Source organism: Geotrypetes seraphini, chromosome 3 (assembly GCF_902459505.1).
Source record: "Geotrypetes seraphini chromosome 3, aGeoSer1.1, whole genome shotgun sequence".
Classification (NCBI taxonomy): domain Eukaryota; kingdom Metazoa; phylum Chordata; class Amphibia; order Gymnophiona; family Dermophiidae; genus Geotrypetes; species Geotrypetes seraphini.
In genome coordinates, this window is record NC_047086.1 from 64,700,801 (window position 1) to 64,722,648 (window position 21,848).

The 21,848-nt window shown below is 43.9% G+C and overlaps 1 protein-coding gene across 3 annotated transcripts; it reads right to left on the minus strand.

Moving 5' to 3' along the window:
• Positions 1 to 3,545: 3,545 nt before the first annotated feature.
• Positions 3,546 to 17,968, minus strand: BAG2 (BAG cochaperone 2). Of its 3 annotated transcripts, none has more exons than XM_033939200.1 (3): positions 17,884 to 17,968; positions 10,589 to 10,698; positions 3,546 to 4,192 (listed from the first exon to the last, which is right to left on the minus strand). In XM_033939200.1, the coding sequence occupies exons 1-3, from the start codon at positions 17,934 to 17,936 to the stop codon at positions 3,789 to 3,791; spliced, it is 567 nt and encodes a 188-aa protein (XP_033795091.1). In that variant the 5' UTR covers positions 17,937 to 17,968; the 3' UTR covers positions 3,546 to 3,788. The 3 variants fall into 3 exon arrangements, with proteins under 3 accessions (XP_033795091.1, XP_033795092.1, XP_033795093.1); XM_033939201.1 differs by lacking the exon at positions 17,884 to 17,968 and adding an exon at positions 17,408 to 17,820; XM_033939202.1 differs by lacking the exon at positions 17,884 to 17,968 and adding an exon at positions 12,544 to 16,864.
• Positions 17,969 to 21,848: the final 3,880 nt, after the last annotated feature.

A 21,848-nucleotide genomic window follows, 5' to 3' on the forward strand; every position in this document is an offset into this window, starting at 1 on the left:
TGAAGAGTGGCACAGCGGGTGCAGGAGTCCGCCCGATGCTCCGGACCCAAACACTGCAAACACCAATTGTGTGGGTCAGTGAGGGAGATCGGGCGTGCACACCGCTGGCACTTCTTAAAACCGACCTGCGGGGGCATGAAGGGGAAAACGGCCTCCGCAAAATCGAACCCCGAGGCCTGTATAATGGCAACAGGCCCCGCCGGGGCAAAATCGAAAAAAGGGGAAAAAAAGCAAAGTTTTTTTTTTTTTTTTTACAAAGCAAAGAAAAAAGAAACCCGAAGGCAAAAGAAGAAAAAATATGGAAAAAAGCGCGAGCGGGAAGGCAAAAAGTGGTTTCAAAGGCCGTTGAAAAAACACACGCGTCTTCTTCGCTCCGCGGAAACGAAGAAACTGGGGACCACGCACTCCTCCGTCGGGCGGGAAGGCACTCGCGCACACGCGCGGTGCGGCCAACTAGAAACTTCTAGTTAAAAAGGTCCGTACCAAGGGCTTCGTCGGTGACGTCACCCATGTGTTAAGAATATGCTGCCTGCTTGTCCTGGGATAACTACCAAAGTTCCTAATAGCAAAAGGATGGCTGGGAAACAAAATATCAGTAAAGCTTCCACCATCACTACTATGCGCATGAGGCGAGTCTTTCAGTTGAGAGGAAGCTCTGGAATAAAGGGACACAGGATGAAGGTGAAAGTGGCTAGATTCAGAAGTAACCTCAGAAAATAATTTAGTAATGGAAAGGTTGGTTAATGCTTGGAACAGCCTCCTGGTGCAGATGAAGAGTGCATCTGAATTTGACAGCTTGGGACAAGCACATTAGATCTCTAAAGGAGAAAAGGAGATAGTGGATGGCATGGTTGAGCAGACAATACAGGCCATATGGTCTTTATCTGCCCTAATTTTTCTCTGTTTCTATGATAAGGTTAACAATAAGTAATGGAAATTCCTACTTTCATTAGTGTGTGACCCCCCCCTCAAAAAAAAAAATAAAAAAAAAAGAAAAATCAGCAATTTGCAGACAGAAAACACTATTACTGTACAATCTCTAGCTCTCCAGTTCTTTCAAGAACTGTTTCCACTGACACTTCCTATAGAGCCCTTAGTAGCAACATCATTATGGTTTTTACATAGATGATAAGAAACAGAAACATGATGGCATATAAAGGCCGAATGGCTCATCTAGTCTGCCCATCCGCAGTAACCATTATCTCTTCCTCTCTCTGAGTCTAAGAGATCCCATGTGCCCATCCCACACCATCTTGAATTCAGACACAGTCTCTGTCTCCACCACCCTCCGGGAGACTGTTCCACACATCTACCACCCTTTCTGTAAAGAAGTATTTCTTTAAATAGATTACTTCTGAGCCTATCACCTCTTAACTTCATTCTATGCTCTCTCATTCCAGAGCTTCCTTCAAATGAAAGAGACTCGATTCATGCGCATCTAGGTATTTAAACATCTCTTTCATAGCTCCCCTCTCCCGCCTTTCCTCTAAAGTATACATATTGAGACCTTTAATTCTGTCCCCATACACCTTATGATGAAGACCAAGCACCATTTTAGGAGCCTTCCTCTGGACCAACTCCATCCTTTTTATATCTTTTTGAAGGTGTGGTCTCCAGAATTGCACACAATATTCTAAATGAGGTCTCACCAGAGTCTTTTATAGGGGCAGAAAATACCTCCTTTTTCCTACTGGCCATACTTCTTCCTAGCATCCTTCTAGTTTTTGCCATCACCTTTTCGACCTGTTTGGCCACCTTAAAATCATCACATACAATCATACCCAAGTCCCGCTCTTCTGTCGTGCACATAAGTTCTTCACCCCCTAAATTGTAACGTTCCTTCGGGTTTTTGCAGCTCAAATGCACGACCTTGCATTTCTTTGCATTAAATTTTAGATGTCAAATTTCAGACCATTCTTCAAGCTTCGCTAGGTCTTTTTTCATGTTATTCACTACTCTATTACAAATTTTATCTTACCTGACAGCCCTTCAGCAAAATCGGTTATAAAAATGTTAAAAAGAACAGGCCCAAGAACAGAACTTTGAAGCACACCACTGGTAACATCCCTTTCCTCAGAGCGATCTCCATTAACCACTACACTCTATCATCTTCCACTCAATCAGTTTCCAACCCAGCCCGTCACTTTGGGACCCATCCCTAGGGCACTCAGTTTATTTATTAGACATCTATGTGGAACACTGTCAAAGGCTTTGCTAAAATTTAAATACACCACATCTAGTGCACTCCCTCTATCCAATTCTCTGGTCACCCAGTCAAAGAAATTAATCAGATGTCTCTGACAAGACCTACCTCTAGTGAATCCATATTGCCTCTGGTCCTGTAAGCCACCAAATTCCAGAAACGTCACCATTCTCTATTTTAAAAGTGTTTCCATTAATTTGCTCATCACAAAAGTCAGATTTACTGGCCTGTAATTCCCTACTTCTTCCTTACTTCCACTTTTCTGTAGAGGGACCACATCCGCCCTTCTCCAGTCCCCCGGTACCATTCCCAACTCTAGAGAAGCATTGAAAAGTGGAGCCACCAGAACTTCCCTAAGTTCCTTCAGCAACCTCATATCTACACCATCCAGCCCCGTCAATTTGTCTACCTTTTATTTAGCAAGCTCCTCAGTAACACAACCCTCTGAAAATCCATTAGTATATACCACTCTTCCATCCCTAGTCGCATTTGTCTTCTGCAGTCCTGTTCCTGACGCTTTAGCCATGAACACAGAACAGAAATATTTGTTAACCAATTCAGCCTTTTCTTTATCAGCTTCTACATATTCCTCATCTTCACTTTTGAGTCTCACAATGCCACTTTTGCACTTCTTCCTATCACTGATATATCAAAAAAAATGTCTTGTCTCCCTGTTTTATCATGTCTGCTATTTTTTCTTCCATGTGTATCTTTGCTTTCCTGACTACTCGACCAGCCTCTCTTAACTTTTCCATATATTTTTGCCTGTCTTTCTCTTTCTGCGATGAAGGCTGTAGACTTTTCAGAGAATAAGTACTAGACCTTGTGCTAGTCATTTTAGTTTGTAAAGTCAAGAGAACTCCACACTCTAATGACTTATCCTCATCATATTTAATTTAATCACAACAAGGTGCTCTGCATCATGCGAACATTTTTCCTTGGCAATATGTCCATAAAGATGAAAGGTCTTCATTTACTGGATTGTAAAACAGCTGTTTCCTTTCACTTGGAACAATCTCAGTTTCATAAAAAGAAATCTACCCTATTTTTATGTTGGTTTGTTTATTGTGGCCTGAAGTGCAGTAAAAAGAGATCACCCTTTCTAACGGAGTAGCAGATTACATTTCCTTCTCTTGTAGCCAGGCAGGCCTGACTTATGATGGCTATGTACAGGGCAAGAGCAAAAATACATATTTTTAACATACTTTTTGGAGACAAAAATCTATAAGATTTTTACAATGTTTTGCATTCTGGTGCTGTAAAACAGCAATTTACGTCAAATTATAAAAAAAAATTATGCATGTTAAGACCACTGAGAAAACAGATTATATTGTAATTAAAGTTCATCAGAAAAGCATGGAAGTTTATTTGGAACAGCATACATTAATTAATGTGTTATTAAACATGATATTCCTGGTGATCTTTATCTGTGGGTAGAAAAAATATACAGCCAGCATTTGATATAGCAAGCAAAAATTACTCAGCGGTTTTGCCGAAGTGTGAACAGGAATGTTGTAAGCACTCTCCATCTTGCTTTCTGTGCACATATGTGAGCAGGTGTGCACTTAAGGTTTACATCACTGTACTACTTTTCTTTGCTACAAAGCTCCTGAACAACTGATTTCTGATTCTGATGATCTAATAGTGTTATTGCCTTTTCTGAGTTGCTTATATTTCTAATCAGAGTCTCCAATCTCCTTTTGATTTTCTTCTGATCTTCAATAGCACACCCAATTATTATAGACTGAAATTTCTGATCAATGGGTCCTGCTGGCACTTCAGATGTGCATGCTCCATGAAGTGAGATTAGATGTTTCCTGCCATTTTCTAGATCATCTAGGACTTTATTGGATACTTCATCAATTATCTGTGTGGCCTGCTTGAAGGCTTTCTGCTGCTGAGGACTGCGAATGATTTCTATGGAGACCTCCACAGTTAGGGTGCGACCTAACAGACGATCTGCTGTGATAGTGAGTTCTTCCCTTTCTCCTAAAAAAAAAAAAGAATATGCATTGTTATTGAATAGTTATCAAAATGTAAGCAAAAGGGAAAAAGTATACTGTTTTAATATGGATTTATATGTGTGCCATGATTTCATAGTCCAAGCTTAAGAGTACATTTTCATAAGGCACCTAAGAACACAAGCAGAATTGCCTGCACAAACTATTCTGACATTCAAACACCGAGTACTTAACGGTTTATATTTAAAGGACTAGATTATAGATATAGGGCTCCTTTTACAAAGGTGTGCGAGGGCTTTAACGGGTGGAATAGCGTGCGCTAAAATGCCGCGCGTGTTAGCCGCTACCGCCTCCTCTTGAGCAGGCAGTAGTTTTTCGTGTAGCGCATGCTATAGTGCGCGCTAATCCGGTGTGTGCGCTAAAAATGCTAGCGCACCTTTGTAAAAGGAGCCTATAATAATACACATCTGCTTTATTGTCTCAAATAACAGCATAATGCATATATATTGACTACATGAATATACTCGAATATAAACCGATCTGAATATAAACTAAGGTGACTTTTCCCCCACCAAAAAAAGGATGGAAAAAAAAAGATGACTCAAATATAAACCGAGAATAGGAATTTGGGTGACCCTGGTGAGCCAGTCTACAAAAACTTGGGAATATCCACTGCTTTTTTCTAGGCTAAGCAGCATAAAATCTGTTTTATTTTTTTTGGGATCTTCCCAGATAAATGTGACCTGGATTGGCCACTGCTGGAAACAGAATACTAGGCTTCATAGACCTTCAGTCTGTCTCATTATGGCAACTCTTATGTTCTTAATTAAAAGAATAAGCAACAAAATCTGATGTCCCTTTTCATGTGTACTAGGAGTATAACAAACAGGCCAGAATTCTATAATTACAAACACCTAAGAGTAAACAATTAATAAAACTTAAACATATTGGGGAAAAAATCAATCAAAAATCTTGCTGTTCATGGGAGAGGAAGTGACATCACCATGGTTCATGGCAGCCTAGAGAGTTAGCTCCAAGGATACACGATGGAATACTGGCTTACTTAATGTTTTAAGCGTTCCCCCTTCAAGCAACAAAACGTCTTTCTGTACTGGGATACTACCAGGAGTACTCGGAAGAAGCAGACCGATATTAAAACTTTTTCATCCCTGCTCCTGAATGGGCCCTTGAGATCTGATTCTAAAATGGCATCCGAATATTCTGGAATTGCTTGAAACATCGATCCCACAGCTGCAACAGATGTATGTCTGGTTTTGGGAATTAAAAGATGAACTTATTTCAATCTGGGCTGATATTCATGAGGCCCTAGCAGACATGAAGTATGATGTTGGTAAGATCGGTAACAGACTGGGTGAGGTGTTGACGGTATTAGACTTTCGCAGTGCTGACCTCACCAGGTTACAAGAGCAGATTTCAGCATTAGAGGAGCGAGCTGAAGCGACCACGTTAAAATTGAAAGATCTGGAGAATCGGTCCAGGCACTGCAACTTGTGGTTCAGGGGCGTGCATGACACAGTGGCGGATTTCCGTTGCATCGAGATGATTGAGCATCTCTGCATAAAAGCGCCCAAGGCAGCAGGCTCTCCGGTGGAGGTGGGCAAGCCCATGCTGGTTCAAGCACATCAGATTGCTAGGCAGCGAGATGGCAATCGGCCTCATGATATAGTGGCCTGCTTTCACCGTTATGCTGACAAGGAGCATGTGCTGTGTGCAGTACGCCACAATGACAGTCTGTTTGATTAAATGGGAAGAAGTAGATATCGAAATTTACCTTGATGTTGCACAAGTGACTTTGGTTCGCCACCAATCTTACTGGAACTGGACACAGATTCTTCGGGACAAGAAAATTTGCTGTCTCCCATTGGTTTAGCTTTTATGCAGGCTAGTAAGATATACACTGCTACTTCTACAGCAGATGTCAAGGCCTGCATGATATGGAGGCGGGTGTTCTCTCAACCACAGACTCAGATCCTCAGCCACAGCGATTTCCTGTTCCTAAATCTATACTAAGCCTGGGCTGGCAAAAGGTAGTCCAGTCCAGAGCCTCCCATTGCCAAGTAGACATGGAGACTCGCTGAACAACAGATGGGTTTGTGTTGTTTCCAGAACATTGTGATCTTGCTGTGTTTCACTGTATAAATGGAGTTATGTTTTGATTGGGGGGTTTTCATGGAAGGGTTGTGGGGGGAGCACTATATGCTTTGTACTGTGCATTGGGAGTCCTCCAAGGGGCTGATTTTCTACACTTCCTGTAAGCATGGAATCCATGTCCGTTGGCAGATGGCCCATGCGGGTTGTGGGGAGACGGGGGGAGAATTGCGGGTGGGGTTGTGCCAAATGGTATTGCGAGAGGCAGCTTAGAAGCATGGCCATTGATTGTGTGAAGGGTTAGGGTGTGTGAGTGGGAGTTATATGTGTTGTTTGTGTGAGCTGGGTTTGTTGAGTGGATATTTAGGCTGTGTAGTTACGTAAGGTAATGGCTAAGTAAACTTTTTTATCATACAATGTGCAAGGATTGAATAACCCATTAAAAAGGCATTTGTTATTTAAACAATTGGGCCGCTTGAAAGTGGAAGTGGGTTTTATTAAAGAAACCCATTTTCAATCTCACTTTGAGAAATTGCTCTCACACCAGTGCTAACCCCATATTTTTCTTTCCTCTAATAGGGTGCATAAGAAGACCCAAGGGGTAGTAATTCTAATTCACAAGGATATTAGAGAGACAATGAGGAGCGGTACATTCTACTTAAGGCATAACTTGATGTACAACTTTATAGTTTATTGAATGTATATACCCCTAATTCAGGTCAAGGAGCTTTTTACAGTTTGCTAGACTGCCTATTTTGTTAGATCATGGGGAGGGCACTTTGTTGATAAGGGGAGATTTTAATCTTACCTGCCATCCCATGGATAACAATTTGAACTCTGCGATTTGTTATGCTAGAAGCAACTGGCGTGCTTTTTATAGATTTCTTCATCGTCATGATTTGGAGAATGTGTGGCATTTTCATCACCCTGGTGAGAGGGATTATATGTTCTATTCCGCTCTACATGGCTGACTTGTCGTGCTACACTTTCTAGAGTTTGCGGATCCACCATTAAACCCCAGGTCTAGTCAGATCATGCTCCTCTTGAGATGGTGATCAGCGTGGGAGGGGCCTATGAGGGGAGATGTATGTGGCAGATGAATGATTTCCTTTTACAAGACCCTCAAATGCTACCAAGGTTAGAGACAGATGTTAAGAAGTTTTTTGACTTGAATGATAATGGGGCGGTCAGTCCTAGTACCTTGTGGGAAAGTTTTAAAGCTACGATGCGGGGTTGCTGTATTTCGTAATAAGTGTTGGATTGTGTGTAAAGTGAAGTTGCTTGCTCGTCTTGGGCGAAATCCCTCCTCGGATGGGAGCCAAGTCATGGGCGATTGTGGAGAGACCTACAAGTGCTTGATTTAGAAGAGTTGGCTTGGGCCCTTCAGAGGCAGAGACAAAATTTTTTTGAGTGGAGGGGTAGAGCGGGTCACCTGCTAGCTTCGCAACATCGCCAAGTTCGGGCACAAAATCTGATCTTGCACATTGGTTTATATTCGAGTAAATACGGTACTTAAATCCTTACTGCATGTATATTATTTTCTTCCCCAACCAAATTATGCCCTCTGTCTCCCCTGAACACTTCTTTAAACTAGGCTAGAAGTATGCATAGATTTTCAGGCGATTGAATATCATCAACTTAAGTGGGTTCAAGCATTCTACTAAAATACATAACACCCAAGCCTTTGAAAATTTATCTTTAAATATTTAATATCCTCTTGAACTGAAATAGATCAATTATACTTTTAACTGACTAATGGACACAACCTATTTAATCTCAACAGGGACCCATTTCACCTTTGGCTTCATCAGGGGATCAAAACAAACATATGCCTAAAAAAACACACATAAAATTAATAAGTGAAACAATATGTAAAGTGAACTACAATAATATTCCTGGACTCAACTCACTGGCATTGCTACAACTCCTTCCTGAAGCCAATACAGACCAAAAAATTGTGCCGATAACCCATTACAGATGCTGAGAATGTAACACTATGCTAGATATGTCATTGGTGATGAACATGATGTCATCTATGATGGTAGCACCACTCATTATCATCTTGTTCACAAAAATGGTGTCCATTTTATAGTACTATTTAAACCCATGGGTTCTAGTGATTGCAAACGATGAATCCACTGTTGCTCATGCTATAACAGCCTCTCAGCAGTATCACCCCTATGTCTCCCTGGAATCACCCAATCAATTGTAAAGCCTGTAAATTTCTCAAAGCCATGTTTAGCAGCGATATAATGGGAATCCATTTTGAAGTCTTCGTACTGTTGAACGATGCTTGTTAAATCTAATATGTAAAGGCTGGATGGTCTTGCCAAAATACAATTTATTTCAGTCACTTTGCAAAATGTAGACCAGAAATAGATTTGCATTACAATGTAGTTTATACAACTTTTTATCCATAGGATTTGTATAAGAAACTAATTCTTCAGTCATGGCTCAAGATTTGTATTTGCCATATTTATAGTGTCCAATAGTGCTGTCCGATTCAGGAAAAAAAAATTTCGATTCGATTCAGCCTATTGAATTGGTTTTTCGATTTGATTTTCCTTGGGTGTTTTTTTTCAAACATCCTGATGGATTTATTTTATAGCCTCTTCACCCCCTTTGCTTTCTCCTAACCACACTGGTGGTGTAAACAAAATAAACAAACAAACAAGACTTTTCCTCTCTCTGTTAAATCCTAGCTCACGTTTGCAGTCTAACACCAGCTCTAGCAGGATTCACGTTTCAAATCTGACATATTGTAATCACAAAACAGAAAATAAAATTATTTTTTCTACCTTTTGTTGTCAGGTCATTATTCAAATCTTGTTGGTCCCAGGCTCTGGTTGTCTTCTGATAACTTGCTTGCTAGGGTCTCCTTCTTTCTCTGTGCTAACCATCCATCTGCCACCCTGTCCTCCCATTCCGTTTCCCTTCCCTCCCCAGGAGGTCTGGCATCTTCCCTTTTTTTTGTCTCCCTCCACAGATCCACCTTTTCTTAACTACCCTTTCATCCAGCATCTATCCCCCCTTCCCCACCACCCCAGGGTCCACTATCTCTCCCTTTCTTTTCCCAACTACCCTCCTATCCAGTATCTCTATCCCCACCTCCACACCATCCCTTGTGTCTAACTTCTCTTCCTTTCTGTTCCTTCCCTCCCTAAATCCCATGGTCCATCATCTCTCTCCCTCTCCTCTATTTTCAGGCCCATTATTTCTTCCCCCCCCAAAGTCCAGCATAAGCACGTCTCTTTGAACCCCCTCCTTTCCCTCCCTTCCTCCGTGTATTTCTACACTAGGGCCTCCCTCCCCTGAAGGCCTGTCCCCCCCCCTTAAAGGTCTGCATCCCACCCCTGAAGGCCTGCCCCCACTTGAAGGCCTGTCCCCCCCTTGAAAGCCTGCATCCCACTCCTGAAGGCCTGCCTGTCCCCCCTGAAGGTCTGTCCCACCCCTCACCCCGGATTGCTCACCCCCCCTTGAAGGCCTGTCCCTCCCTTTGAAGGCCAGCATCTCCCCCAAAGGCCTGTCCCCCCCTTGAAGGCCTGCATCCCCTGAAGGCCTGCCCGCCCCACCCCGAGGGACTGCTCACCCCACCCCCCACCCAGAAGGACTGCTCACCCCCCAGGGAAGGCCTGCATGTTCCCCCTGGCCTCCCCGCACTGTTTACCTTAACGAAGCAGCCTGCAGCAAGATCGCAATGCCAGCAATCTTTGCACTGCTTTGGAGCTGTTTCCTCTGTCGTGGTCCCACCCCTCCTCTAACGTCAGAGGAGGGGCTGGACCTCGGCGGAGGAAACAGTTCCAAAGCAGTGCAAAGATTGCTGGCATTGCGATCTTGCTGCAGGCTGCTTCGTTAAGGTAAACGGTGCGGGGAGGCCAGGGGGAACACGCAGGCCTTCCCGGGGGGTGAGCAGTCCTTTGGGGTGGGGCGAGCATATATGTATGTATTTGTATATATGTATATGTGTATATATATATATATATATATATATATATATGTATATATATATATGTTTCAAGAAGTGGAGGTTTTTTGACCAATGATTATTGTACAACCTGAAGTCATCTGAGGTTTTTCTCCACCTGATCTATAAAAACAAAGATTAACATATTTAATTTGTCATGCTTGAATATGAGAAAGTTACTGACTTTTCCACAAACTGTGTTGGTTTTTGATACATCTTATACTTTTGTGGATTTTCCCTAGAGTATAAAAAAGTTTTCTTATATAATGTGAACATCTGTAATATGCTTTTTCCTCATATCTTTCTCTGCTTGCCCCTCTCTATGCCAATTATTTTGTGAATGGGATTTACCATCACTAATGTTCCTCATGTCTTGGCTGTTCTGCACACTTTGGATCATTTCTAACAGAGTTTCCTTCTCTTGTTCCAGTGCAGATGCAGCCTCACGCAGAGCTTCAACCCTGTGTGAACAAGAAGTATCAAGCTAACCAAATACAAATACAAAACATTTTAAATTAAAACTATAAAAACATTTTAAAACAAACACTAAGAGGTCCTTTTATTAAGGTACACTAACCGATTTAGCACATGCTAAGGCACCCATAGAATATAATGGATGCCTTAGATTTTAACACGTGCTAAATCGGTTAGTGCGCTTTAATAAAAGGACACCTAAATGACTTAATAGATGAAAAAGCCAATGTCGATATCATCAGATATATGTGCATTGAACCATATAGCTTATTTCTAAACAACTTAGGGCTCCTTTTACAACGCCATGGTAGTGAATCCTGGTGCAGCACATGCGACACAGCCCATAGGAATTGAATACAACAGCTACTACGGCTTTGTAAAAAGAGCCCTTAGCCTCCAATGGTAGCTAGCAGAGATTCCTCAGAATGGGAATAACATGACCAATTTTCTGCTTCTATAATGAGACAAACCATTTTAGACTGTTCTTAAGATTAAATGAATGGATTGTTTTTTTTGTGTTATGTTTCAATGATTTGCCTTTATCTTCTATAATAAAACCCTAAACGCGCATGCGCACTTAGGGTTTTGTGATCTCTGCCACCGTGCTGTGTCCCTCCGAGCTGAATTCCATTTCCAGCGCGTGGGGCAGCTTGCGACGGTGATTTCAAAGGCAGTTTGACTCCTGCGCTGCTGGGACGCATCTTCTCATCCCCGACCTGCAAACTCAGCAGCCGCGGGGCATTTGCTAGGCTGGTCCACTTCGATAATGCGAGGTGGGCCGGCCTAGCAAAAGCCCCGAGGCTGCCTGGACTAGTGGATGCTGGACAGGGGGAGCAGGGAAAGGAGAAGGTCTACTGCTGGACAGGGAGATCAGGTAAGAGGTGCTGCTGGACAGGGAGGGGGGCGTAAAAGGAAGGGAGAAGGCCTACTGCTGGACAGGGGGAGCAGGGAGGAGGTGCTGCTGGACAGGGGGGAGGGAAAAGGAAGGGAGAAGGGCTGCTGCTGGACAGGGGGAGCAGGGAAGGGGTGCTTCTAGACAGCCTAGGAAAGAGAGAGACAGAAAGAAAGACAGACACATCTATTCTGGCACCCGTTAATGTAACGGGCTTAAAGACTAGTATGTAATAAAGGGTATTATTGTCTGATCAGTTTGTATTAGTACAATTTGTACTTATATTAGTACTCTGTATGTAAAGTTTTTATTTACATATTTAAAAATTTGTGATTATTTATTGTAACATCATACTATCTGCTTTTGTTGTTTCATTTAAATTCTCCAGACATAAACTGAATTATGGTAATGCTTACAACCAAAGCAGAGACCACCTCGATCAGCATCCAAAGATGGGAGTAGTTTTCAAATCAATCACAGACTAAAACACAGGAACACTCAACTGTAAAAATTTGAGCTGTCAATTTTCATCATCAATATAACAACAGAATAATTCGCCAGCAGCCGTTAGTAAAAAGTGGAGCCAAGCAAGATCCATGTATTTTTTGAAAACCATACTTCAGTGTATTTACCCATGTTCCAACTTATGCTGTGTCAGATCAGCCATATAGCCACAACATCAAAACAATTAAATATTTCTTTATCTTTATTAGAATTTCAAAAATTATGCAAAATCCAAACCTGGTTTAACACAACACAATACAATTCTTATATACCATAATAACCTAATAGACAAGTTCAATGCAGTTTATAAAAGGGTTAGAACATCACTAGTGACTCCTTAAAAGGAACACGTGCCAAAGCACTCAAGACACTGCCTTGCCTCAGTTAAAGCCCTACAAAATAACAAAGTAAATTGAAACTTCATGAGCGGACTCACATCCTGGTGTATCAGAAAGACATGACTTCCCTTTGGGCGGGCCGACATAAAATTCTGAAGGTTATTGACGGGGCATGTTAGTAAGCCAGGAATGCGGTGCAAGGTGATGATCTGTCCTTTGCCTCTCTGGTCTGTTTTGGACCTCATGCTGCTTCACCTTGGAAGTCAATGTCATCAAGACACAGCCCACCCGCTAGGTGCTGACTGGACTGAACAGTCAGTTCGCAGATGCGCATGGCAGCAAAGAAGGCCAGGGAGAAAGCCGCTCTGAAGAGCACATAGCCCCCAAGGTATTCCAGAGGAGCTGCAGTAAGTTGTGGGTAACTGGCAAGCAGATGTCTGGAAGAAGTGGGATTCACCTGACCTAACCTTTAAGTAGGGTCTTCGCCAGGAAACTGGTACATGGGTTGCCCCAGCCAACGAGCTTGGAGAAGAATGTGAACCCCGCTAGGTGGGAGTTAACTCTTGCTGTAGAGATGCCACTTCTGAACGCATCCATGATGTAGTGCGTGATGAGCCCTTTGCTCACTGGTCCATAGTCCCAACCCAGGGAGTAGAGATGACCAGCGACTCTCTGGAAGGCAGATTGGTAGGCCAGCCAGGTAGCTGGCGCAAGTGAACCAGAAAGTAGCAGCTCTGCTGGGCATCTCCTAGCTTCCATAACTCTTCAGGGATCTGTGTTGGCTTTTCTTTTGCTGATGGAGCAAGCTGTCGAAAGAGAAGCAATTGTTGTCGTGAAAGAGCATCCGCTATTCTGTTATCCACTGCAGTTAGGTTTATTTGTAGGCAGCGCAACACCAAGACTTGTACCAGCTCCGCCACCCAAGGGCAATGGGCCGTCTGCCTCTTGATGGTCTCGACAACTGCCGCATTGTGCGACTAAAAGGTCTCCCTCCTATTTCCAAGCTGGGGAGCTCATACATACAAAGCTACAACTAAAGGGAAGAGCTCGAGGAAGGTGATGTTCCTGGTAAGGCCAGAGTCCTTCCATGACTGGGGCAAGGAGGTGGCAAACCAAGCTCCGTCGCAGTAGGTACCACATCACATTGCACCGGTCGCATCCGTGAAGAGGTTACTATCCGAGTTAGTTACTGACTGGACTTGAATGAGGGACAAGTCATTAAATTCGTTTAAGAACTGGAGCCAAATTTGAAGGTCATGCTTCAGGTGCAGTGAGACACGCAAGGTGATGGTGTTTTCGGCTAATGCCTGTCGTTGTCGCTAACAGTTTGTGTATAAAAATTCTGCCCATAGGTATGACCCAGCATGCAAAGTTGAGGGGTAGGACAAGTTGTGAATTAGCCAGAATATCCCTTTTTCTTTCTTTGGGATCGCTGAGGGGGGACACGAACATCATTGTGAAAGGGGACTCGATAAAAAGGCCTTGCTATTTGTCCTGCTTCAATCTCAGTTGTTAATTTATCGGCAATCACTGTAGCTCGATGCAGGCTCAGAGGGACATCAGGCTGGGAGGGTGCCAGTGGAATGCTTTTTTCAAATGGGATGAAGAAACCCACAGTAAATCCTTGTAACAATAATTGTGCATCAGCTCGCTTTGGGTGTTTATTCAGCCAGGGTAACATGTTTTGAATGAGAATTCGGGAATGAGCCTTGTTGAAGGTGTCAGACCTTGGAGCTTGCTCTTTGCTGTGTTTGAGAATTCTTGGGACACATGGATAGAGGGTGCGGGGAGCCATAGATGCTACACAGGTGCTTGAATTTGCATCCTTGAATATTATATGTCGATCTATTGTAATTCCAGCAGACATCACGCGACAAGGGGGCCAGGCCTCCCATTTTTGGCTCCGAGTACTGCTCTTTGAAAATGGAGATGCGCAAGTGCACTAGCGCTGCGACAGTAGACATTCCTCAGCCAAAGACCCCCATCATCCATGTCCCACACTAGGTTTGGATTGGACTCCATCTTGTCTCTGAATTGCTCATCAAAGGCGAGCCAGGCAGTTCCTTTGTTTTCCTGGTATATGCCAATCACTGTCTCGAGGTAGCACAGCATGGAGTCCGTCAATTCGGGTCTTTTCCAGCATGCGATGCTCATCATACGAGTGTACGACATCACCCGGCAAGCCAGGTTTCGGGAAATAGGCCTGCTATGGTCTGCTGGAAGGTTACCTTTCTTTGCACGCTTCTTCGCATGCTTTCTCCATCTGCAAGCTTGAAGATGTCAAAATATTCCCACCTGGTCACCTTTTTTCTGAGACCAGGGACTTTCTGCCACAGGCGCTCAGGGGGAACTCCATATGTGGAAGATAGGGCCAGTGCGTTGGGATGAGCAAGAAGGAGGGGAGGAATGGGAGAGGACAAAGAAGAGGAAGAACCTTATTCTTTGGTGCTGTAGAGTCATTTTTCTTTTTCATCGAGGGCTGGGTGCTGGGAACACTGGTCCAGTTGTCTGGGAGGCGGCAGTTGATGCTGTTGTGTTGCATTGTAATGCCAGGAAGTGTGATGTGCGAACGGTCGCAGTCTCCAACTGCCATGGTTCACTCTGGTTGCCTTGGACTAGATGTCCCGACATCAGACTGAAGGGAAGGCATGAGTGTATGTCCACTAATGCAAGCTGTTTCGACATTTTCCAAAGGTTGGAGCGTAAGGCGTCGTGCACAATGACTTGAAAGTGGAGATCTCCAAGATCCTGGGAACGAGATGATCTGAAGAGACCTCCAATATGGGTTGTGATCGAAGTGTGCTTGTGGTCTAGACTCCAGCTATCGATCTTGCTCTCTGTGTCTGTGATGCTCTGATACTGTCTCTTGTACTCGGGCATATCGCTGCCGAGAGTGGGACCTAGTGTGTGAGAACGATCCAAGACTCCTCTTTCGACTATTTACAGGTCAAACCTGTCCGCCACAGCAGGATACTCCATTGAACTTTAGTGGGATCAAGATCTTCGACACTTGTCCTGACCTTGAAGTGAGGTTCTCCGAGGAGCCTTTGCATTTTATGTCATCTGTTCCATGATCTGGACCTGCTGCAGGTTGATCTACCACTGGATTCACTCGGTCTGCGGTGCGATGTGTGAACATGGTAATTTGTGGCGCTAAGGCGGGGGTTGATGGGGACAAGTGATGTCTGCTCTTGGTGATTCTCTGATCTGGAGAACTGGCAATGGAATGTTCTGTCTTGGATCTTGCTCTTTGCAGAGGAGTATTAGAGCCAAGATCTGGCTGAGGATCAGCTCAGGGGACGGTCGTACCATGTCTTTCCACTGGAGCCACACAGCTTCCCACCTTCAACTGGGTCTGTACTTGGCTGGTCTGTGCACTGTGTCCGCTCTTCTGCTGAGGTTGAAGGTGTGTTGGATGCAAAACCGCTCTTTCGCCCTGGACCTCAACGGATGTGGAGAGTGGGCATGTGTGAGCATGCAGAAAGGACCTTGACAAAGGGAGATCTGCAGAATCAATGTACCTCTCTGGCTGTCGCCTGAGTCATGCAGATGATCTCTGAGGCAAGGCAACATCTTGGTGTAAGGTTGAAGAATCTTGCACTGTAGCCTGATGTTGACAAGTCACCTTGCTTTTTCTAGGCATTGTACTCCTGGATGCATGTGGACTGTTGCAAGTTGCTCCTGATGCAACAATGGAATTTGACTGGGCTTCTCAGGAACCTCAGCCTTGATGCCAGGAGCTTGCTCTCTGGGGCTTAGTATTTGAATTTTGCCGGCAGCAGGGTTGCTCCGCCCCTTCTCCCATCACACCCAATGAGAAGCAGCCCATCTTTCCAATGTCAGGGATAACATCAGAGGAGGCAGGGGATAGCTGGAAGGTGGGGTTGGAGCAAGGGGCCGGGTTCCCTCCGGGCAGCCGCAAATGTTACCCATGGCATGCTTGGAGAGCCATCGCTGCTAGCACTTTATAGCAGTGCATCGTAAACTGTATGCGCAAGATGCTGGGGGAAGAGGAGAGGCTCCGGCTATCTACAGGACGTGCCTCTTGCAGCGAGAAGCACATCCTACTGGCACCAGCACCTCTCCTCTCCACGCTTCATCCCTTCCGGTGCCCCAACTGGAGGCTCAAAGCTCATCTGGAGGGCCTTCACGAATGAGTGGACATTAATGTGATGACATCACACGTGTGTGTGACAATGGCATAGTAAGGGGGTGTGGCCCACCCTGGGCATGGTCTTCCTAAGGGCACAGCACTCCTCATCTGTGCTCTCCCCCCGGCTCCTCTCCATGTCATGCACACCCCTTACCTTCCCCATACCTTTTTTAATTCCCTGGCGTGAGGTTGCTGCCCATGTCAGCATTGGGCACTCTCTCTGACATCACTTCCGGAACTCATACCTAGGAAGTGATGTCAAAAGGCGAGCCGTCACCAACATGGGCATGCTGCTCACACTGGAGAAGTTAAAATAAGTATGGGGAAAGGAAGGGGGTGCGCGGTTGGGGTGGGGCACCACCACTCGAGGCACCCTCACCCTTACTGCACCACTGCATGTGATGTCATCGCACTTCCAGATGTCTCGAGCTGCAGCCACTACATTTAGTGTGCCATGGCTCAACAAAGTTTGTGAGACACTGGCTTATAGAATAGCACTAAGCATTTTTTATTCTGTGTTCATTTTTCTGGCATCATATATATAATTAAGTCTTATGTGTAAAAAAAGGATACATTTTTCTTCAAGTATGTGTATTTTTTCTCCCCCAGGGGAGGTATTCACAATGGTTCACCCATGTACACTCTAAGAATGGGGTGGAGCAAGGGCCGGGTTCCCTCCGGGCAGCTGCAGTGTTACCCATGGCATGCTGGGACAGACAGGGGAAAATGTTTTAATACCTTAACAAATTTAAACCGTTCTGAGCTCCCCTGGGAGAGCGGCATAGAAAGAAAGACAAATACATACGTACATAAAAATGTGCACTCTGATGCCCTTTGTTCAGAAACAAGGAAAAAACATTTTTTGGGCTGCTCCTCCTCACCAGTTATCTATCCTTCTCATTTATCCCTATTGTTACCGGTCTAAAGCTATTTCTCAAGTGGGCGGGATGGCACCTTTTACTGATAAATGACATCCACCCTTTGATTAGGTCCGAGCACGAAACGTGCGGTTTCTGCGGGACTCGAGAACAACGCTATTAATAGCTGTGCAGGCAAGCGCGTGCCCGGCGCGCCTCACTCTGTCCTCGCGGGAGTCTTCCAGAACGCAGAACTCAACCCCGACCCCCCCCTTCAATCTGGGTAAATCAAAAATCAAGTAAAGAGACAGGAATTCACGCACGGGGCAACTAAGCCGCCTCAACCACCCATACTCCCTTGTAACCACCCAAGAGACGAGCTACGTCATCATCCCGCTGCAGGTCGAGCGACGGCACGCAGCCCCTACCTGAACTCCAACTGGTCCAAAGTGTCCAGCAGGTGACTGGAGCGCGCGGCCATAGAAGAGGAGCGCACGAAGCGGTTCCCCCAGCCCCCGCCACCACCACCACCACCGCCGCCCTCCTCCTCTTTTTTCGCCATGGCCATCCAGTGCTGCCCGCCGCCGCCGCTTTAGCACTGATCTTAGCTTGCGCCATGGTGACTTGCAGCCTCCCCACAGCGATCTCCCGACCGATCTGCAGCGGCAACTGGAAACATGTCCTAAGAAGGGCAAAGGCAACTCCCCGCCCTCCCAAGGGCTCGGCCCAAAGTCACCGCCAAAGCAACCCGAAAACTCAAGACATTCACAAGGATAGTGCAGTACCTTCCCTGACGTCAAATCACTAGAAAAAAAAAAGAGAGAGAGAGACGAGGGAGGGGAGGGGAGGGGAGGGTTAGTAAAACAATCGCTTCACTTAAAATCCGCTTTATGCTCTGACTAACTGTGCCTTTAGCGTCTAAAAGTCACTATCTTTTTTTTTTTTTTTTAGTCAATGTTTATTTATTGAATTTTTACAAAATTACAAAGTATGGAATAAAATAATCCATAATAGTGGAAAACAAAAGATATGCCAATGAATGGAATCAACAAAAACAGAAAATGAAATGCAGAACATGAACATGGATTCATACATTCCTCAAGAAATTTTCTTCATAGCATATCTAATACAACAACTGTATCCTAACTACCTAAACAAGCACGTTCCAGGTAAAATGAAGTAAGTAAATAAATAAACAAATGAGTGAATGAGTAGATAGATGAATAAATAGATGAGTAAAAGAAAGGGAGAAAGGAAGAAGAAAGACTAGAGAAGGGTCCACTCAAGGGAGAGAAGAGTGCAGGTAGAGTTTCAATAGATTCCATCTGAGCTGGAACCGAGGAAACCTATTGGAGGACTTAGCCAAATACGCTTCAGTTCTGTATGTGAGACAAACGAGGTTCCACCACTGTGAGTGTGAAGCTTTGGATAAATCCTTCCAATAAGTGAGAATAGTCTTTAAGGCAAGGTGAGTAAAATATCAAAGAGAAGATGATCGGAGTCTGAGAGATCATCAGATATCGCTGAAGATTTTAGTAAGAGCATTTGGTAAGTCAGTGGAATATTGATCTGGAAGACTGAACAAACTGTAGCCCAAACTGAGGACCAGAAGGAGCTGATTGCTGGGCAAGAGAAAAGAAGGTGCTTAAGAGTACCAACTTCAGTTTGACAGGTCCAACATTTATTGGAGTAAGTGGGGTTGATTTTGTGAGATTTGACTGGGGTCCATGGAGTTCTGTGAAGCAAGAAAAACATATGGTTTTTTTTTTTTTTTTTTGTATTCTTTATTCATTTTCAAGATTACATAAAGTGTTATAATATATTCACTCACATAAATAATAAATACATCACTTAGAATTATTCATTGATACATCTCATAAATTCTTATCCCCATCCCTATCCCATCCACCCACCCATATATTTTATTATCATATAAAACATGTGATATTAAAATACCCCCCCCTGCATCTTAAAATAATAATTAATATAAGGGAATCAGTTTTACTTTAATCCTTACAATATTTCGTTAATGGTTTCCATATATCCTGAAACCTTTTAAGATAGCCCCGTTGTACTGCCATAAACCTTTCCATTTTATAAATATGGCATAAAGAGTTCCACCAGAAATTGTAGTTTAATCTCTTCCAATCTTTCCAGTTAAATGTGATTTGTTGAAGAATGGATGCAAGAGCGGGACGTTCGAAAAAGTGGATTTATAAACCATATTCCAGACTTCATCGGTTATTTGAATCCCCAAGTCCACTTCCCATGAGGAGTGTAATGAGGTTAGCGAGGAAGGAAGGAGAGATTTGAGAAGTTTATAAAAGTGTGATGCTGTATGACCTAATGCTAAAAATTGATGGGAAAGGGAATATAAAGAGGGAGTGGAGTTTACTGGAATAGGTAATAGGCCCGATTTATTGAGGGAAGATTTCAGCTGTAACCATTTATAGAAACTGAGATTCATTGATTGAGAAGGAGTCCATGACCTCACTGAAGGTAAGAAAAGAACCATCTGGTCGACATAAGGATCCAAGGTCCCAAATTTGTTGTTGAAACCAGGAAGGCCAGCAGATGGGTTTTTTATCTATCAGAAGACATTTGTTATACCATAAAGGGCAAAAGGAAGATTTGTTCCAAGGTATGTCCAAGTGGGTATCAAGGTCCATGAGGGTTTTGTGTGTGGTCGCCATGATGGGATTACTAGAAAGATTTGGGGAGTAATTAGTACCCAGAAGTCTTATCAGCGGAAAGGGAGACATCAAAGACATTTCTAGGCGCAACCAATTGGGGTAATCATTGGGGGAAGGGGATGCAAGCCATTCAGCACCTTGTCTGAGGATAAAGGCTTTATGGTAACTAAAGAGATCTGGAAAGTTGACTCCGCCTTGTAAAGTAGGGGTTTTCAACTTTTTAAGAGAGATTCTATGGGGTTTGTCATTCCATAGAAAACTAAGCATTCTAGTTTCCAGTTTTTTGTATACAATAGGGGGGAGCAATAGAGGAAACATATTGAAGATATATGTTAATTTCGGAACCACAACCATTTTTAAAGAGTCGAGACGGCCCCACCAAGAGAGATGTAAGGGAGACCAGGATGATAGGGTGGTGGAAATCTGACTTAGAAGAGTGGAGCAGATTGCTTGGGTAGTGGAAGATAGGTCCCTATCGAAAGTGATTCCAAGATATTTGATTCCCTTAGAGACCCATGTGAAAGGTTGAGAGGAGAAATAAAGGGAATGCAAGAGTCATTGAGGGGCATGAGTTCTGTTTTGTCCCAATTGATTTTATAGCCTGAGAGTGAAGAGAAGGAAGTAATCAATTGCATTAAGAGGTCCAGTGAGTGTTCCGGATCAGACAAGTACAGAAGGACATCATCTGCATAAGCCGAGATTTTAAATTCTATATTGGCGATGGTTATGCCTTTGATGTCCGTGGACTGTCTGATGGCTGTGAGGAGAGGTTCGAGGGCTAAATTAAACAAAAGAGGGGACATTGGACACCCTTGACGGGTACCTCTGTGGAGTGAAAACTGCGAGGATGCTTCGTCATTAACTATTAATTTAGCAGTGGGAGACTGGTAAAGCAGTGAAGTTAAATGAATGAAGGACGGGGAGAAACCATATTGAGCTAGGACAGCGAAAAGGTACTTCCACTCTACCCTGTCAAACGCTTTCTCAGCATCAAGTGAAGCAAGAACAGCTGGAGTAGTGCTCGTCCGGGCAGAGTGAAGTACGTGGCATAGGAGTCTAGTGTTATCAGCTCCATAGCGACCCTTCATAAAACCAACTTGGTCTCTGTGAATTAAGGAAGACATAACTTTTTCTAAGCGAAACACAAGAATTTTAGCAAATATTTTATAATCTATATTAACAAAGATATAGGGCGATAATTCTTTACTAACTGAGGGTCTCTGTTCGGTTTTGGGAGAATGATGATATTGGCTTCTAGAAATCGATTGAGTCCATGTGGAGTTGATTGTAGATCTTGGAAGTAGGAAAGTAAATGAGGCGTGAGGAGGGTAGAAAACGATTTGAAAAATTCCGATGAGAGGCCATCAGGACCAGGCGCTTTGGCTGAAGGTAGAGAGGCTATGGCCTGAATAACTTCATCCGACGATATTGGCTGTTGAAGGGGTTGTTGCTGCGTTTCTGATAGAGCAGGTAGGTTCAGCCGACGAAGAAAATCAGTGATGGAGCTATCAGATGAAATATTATCAGATGAGTAGAGCTCTTCATAGAAAGAGCGGAAATCATTTAGCATATCTTTGGTAGAAGTGTGAATGCTACCATCAGAAGACTTGATGTGGGTGATCCGGTTTTTTGATCGTTTGCCTTTTAGGTAAGTAGCCAGGAGGTGACCAGTCCTTGTTGGATGATGAGTAATACGTGGC

Coding starts and splice junctions, on each gene's coding strand:
- BAG2 (XM_033939200.1), bottom strand. CDS start 17,936: ATGGCCGCGCGCTCCAGTCACCTGCTGGACACTTTGGACCAGTTGGAG. Junction 10,699..17,883: donor TTGGACCAGTTGGAGTTCAG/GTAGGGGCTGCG, acceptor TTGTTCACACAG/GGTTGAAGCTCTGCGTGAGG. Junction 4,193..10,588: donor CATGAGGAACATTAGTGATG/GTAAATCCCATT, acceptor TTTTTTTTTTAG/GAGAAAGGGAAGAACTCACT.